At 35.6% G+C, this 1,341-nt stretch overlaps 1 protein-coding gene across 1 annotated transcript; it reads right to left on the bottom strand.

The window, feature by feature from the left end:
- Positions 1-106: 106 nt before the first annotated feature.
- Positions 107-1,327, bottom strand: LOC124895133 (histone acetyltransferase GCN5-like). Its single transcript, XM_047405584.1, has 5 exons — positions 1,135-1,327; positions 1,024-1,057; positions 869-929; positions 695-740; positions 107-620 (listed from the first exon to the last, which is right to left on the bottom strand). The coding sequence occupies exons 1-5, from the start codon at positions 1,264-1,266 to the stop codon at positions 489-491; spliced, it is 405 nt and encodes a 134-aa protein (XP_047261540.1). The 5' UTR covers positions 1,267-1,327; the 3' UTR covers positions 107-488.
- Between the last annotated feature and the right edge of the window lie 14 nt (positions 1,328-1,341).

Here is a 1,341-nt window from a genome sequence, read left to right as displayed (position 1 = left end):
AGAGTTCTGACTTTAGAAATGAGAGCTGCACATTTTCAAGTATTCAAGATTATTAAGACCAAAGGTCATACTTCATAATCTTTAAAAAAGAAAAAGACCAGCCCAGTGCACGTCATACTTCTTAATCTGTGATCATAAAAATGAACACATGCATATATAGTTGATCAGAGTACATCTAGCAAGTTATACTGCAGATAGTTTATAAAACTTCAATAGACATTATATGTAGGAAAATTCTTGGAAATCCATGATTGATGGTTGTGTTTACAGATCATGAATTGCACAAACATGAGAGGTGATTGAAGGCTCAGATGCTGCTAAAATTCGCAACAGGCTCAGTAGTTTCTTAATGTTTCCTAGAAATAGAAGGGCTGACACAACTTGATCAAATTTTATCCCAGTCCACTTTGACTTAAAGGGAAAATAAAAAGATTACCAGATAAGAAAATGAACATTAAGGCCCAATCAAGCGTAAAAATGTGGTGTAACTAGAGAAATGACAATTTAGGGGAAAAGCAGACCTCAAACTGTTGGAGATTCTGATACATTCCTTCATGAAGCTTAGCCCTCATTGTACCAAAATCCATAGGGTCTTTAATGATTTCATAGTAATCTTCCACCTTAATGAAACAGAAGATGTGAGTCAGTAAGAAGACATGACCTTCAAAACCCGAAGCCAATCATTAGATCAAACCTCAGTGGGATCAACTGGTTCTGCAAATATTTCATGGGTGTCCCTCCTAACATCAAAAAACGAAAAAAAACACCAACAAAGTAGTAAGATATTAAAAATGTATTCCTTATTGTACGGTTAATCTAATTTGAGGACGGATACTGAGCACAATCATATTTGAGGATGAATACTGACCTTTGCAGCATGTCGAGAATAAGTTCTAGTATACGTTTTTTTGGCAACTTCGTTGGTTTACCTGATAGAATCCCAAGTATGAATTAAAATAAATTGTTGTTTGATCCTCCAAATTGAGATGTTAAATGCATAACATGTAGAAAATAGCGGCTTACTGTTGCACTTGGATGAATTTTCGCTGCCCTTGTCCTGCAACACATTTTGCAAGAGGTAATTAATTAGCCAGAGAAAACAGCCAAAGAATAGTACCTAGTAAAATATCTAACCTTAGCAACAGCCCCTTCATGTTTATTTGAAACCTGATGGAACTTTCTCTTGATAAATGCCCTTGTGCAGGAAGGTGGTCCTTCAGATTGGTCCTTGTTGCACTGTCCCTTTTTCCACCTTTGCATTTTCATAAATGGTATTACTACTCTATACCATATGATCACTTGAGAAAGTGATCTTTCCTACTTATCACTATTTTGGATTCT

This window comes from Capsicum annuum, unplaced genomic scaffold (assembly GCF_002878395.1).
Source record: "Capsicum annuum cultivar UCD-10X-F1 unplaced genomic scaffold, UCD10Xv1.1 ctg80120, whole genome shotgun sequence".
NCBI lineage: Eukaryota > Viridiplantae > Streptophyta > Magnoliopsida > Solanales > Solanaceae > Capsicum > Capsicum annuum.
This window is presented reverse-complemented; position numbering and strand designations above follow the sequence as displayed.

Excerpts from the sequence above, each read along its gene's own strand:
- LOC124895133 (XM_047405584.1), bottom strand. The coding sequence starts at position 1,266 with ATGAAAATGCAAAGGTGGAAAAAGGGACAGTGCAACAAGGACCAATCT. Across the intron at positions 1,058-1,134 it reads ATGAAGGGGCTGTTGCTAAG|GACAAGGGCAGCGAAAATTC; the intron begins GTTAGATATTTT and ends AATGTGTTGCAG. Across the intron at positions 930-1,023 it reads AAATTCATCCAAGTGCAACA|GTAAACCAACGAAGTTGCCA; the intron begins GTAAGCCGCTAT and ends GGATTCTATCAG.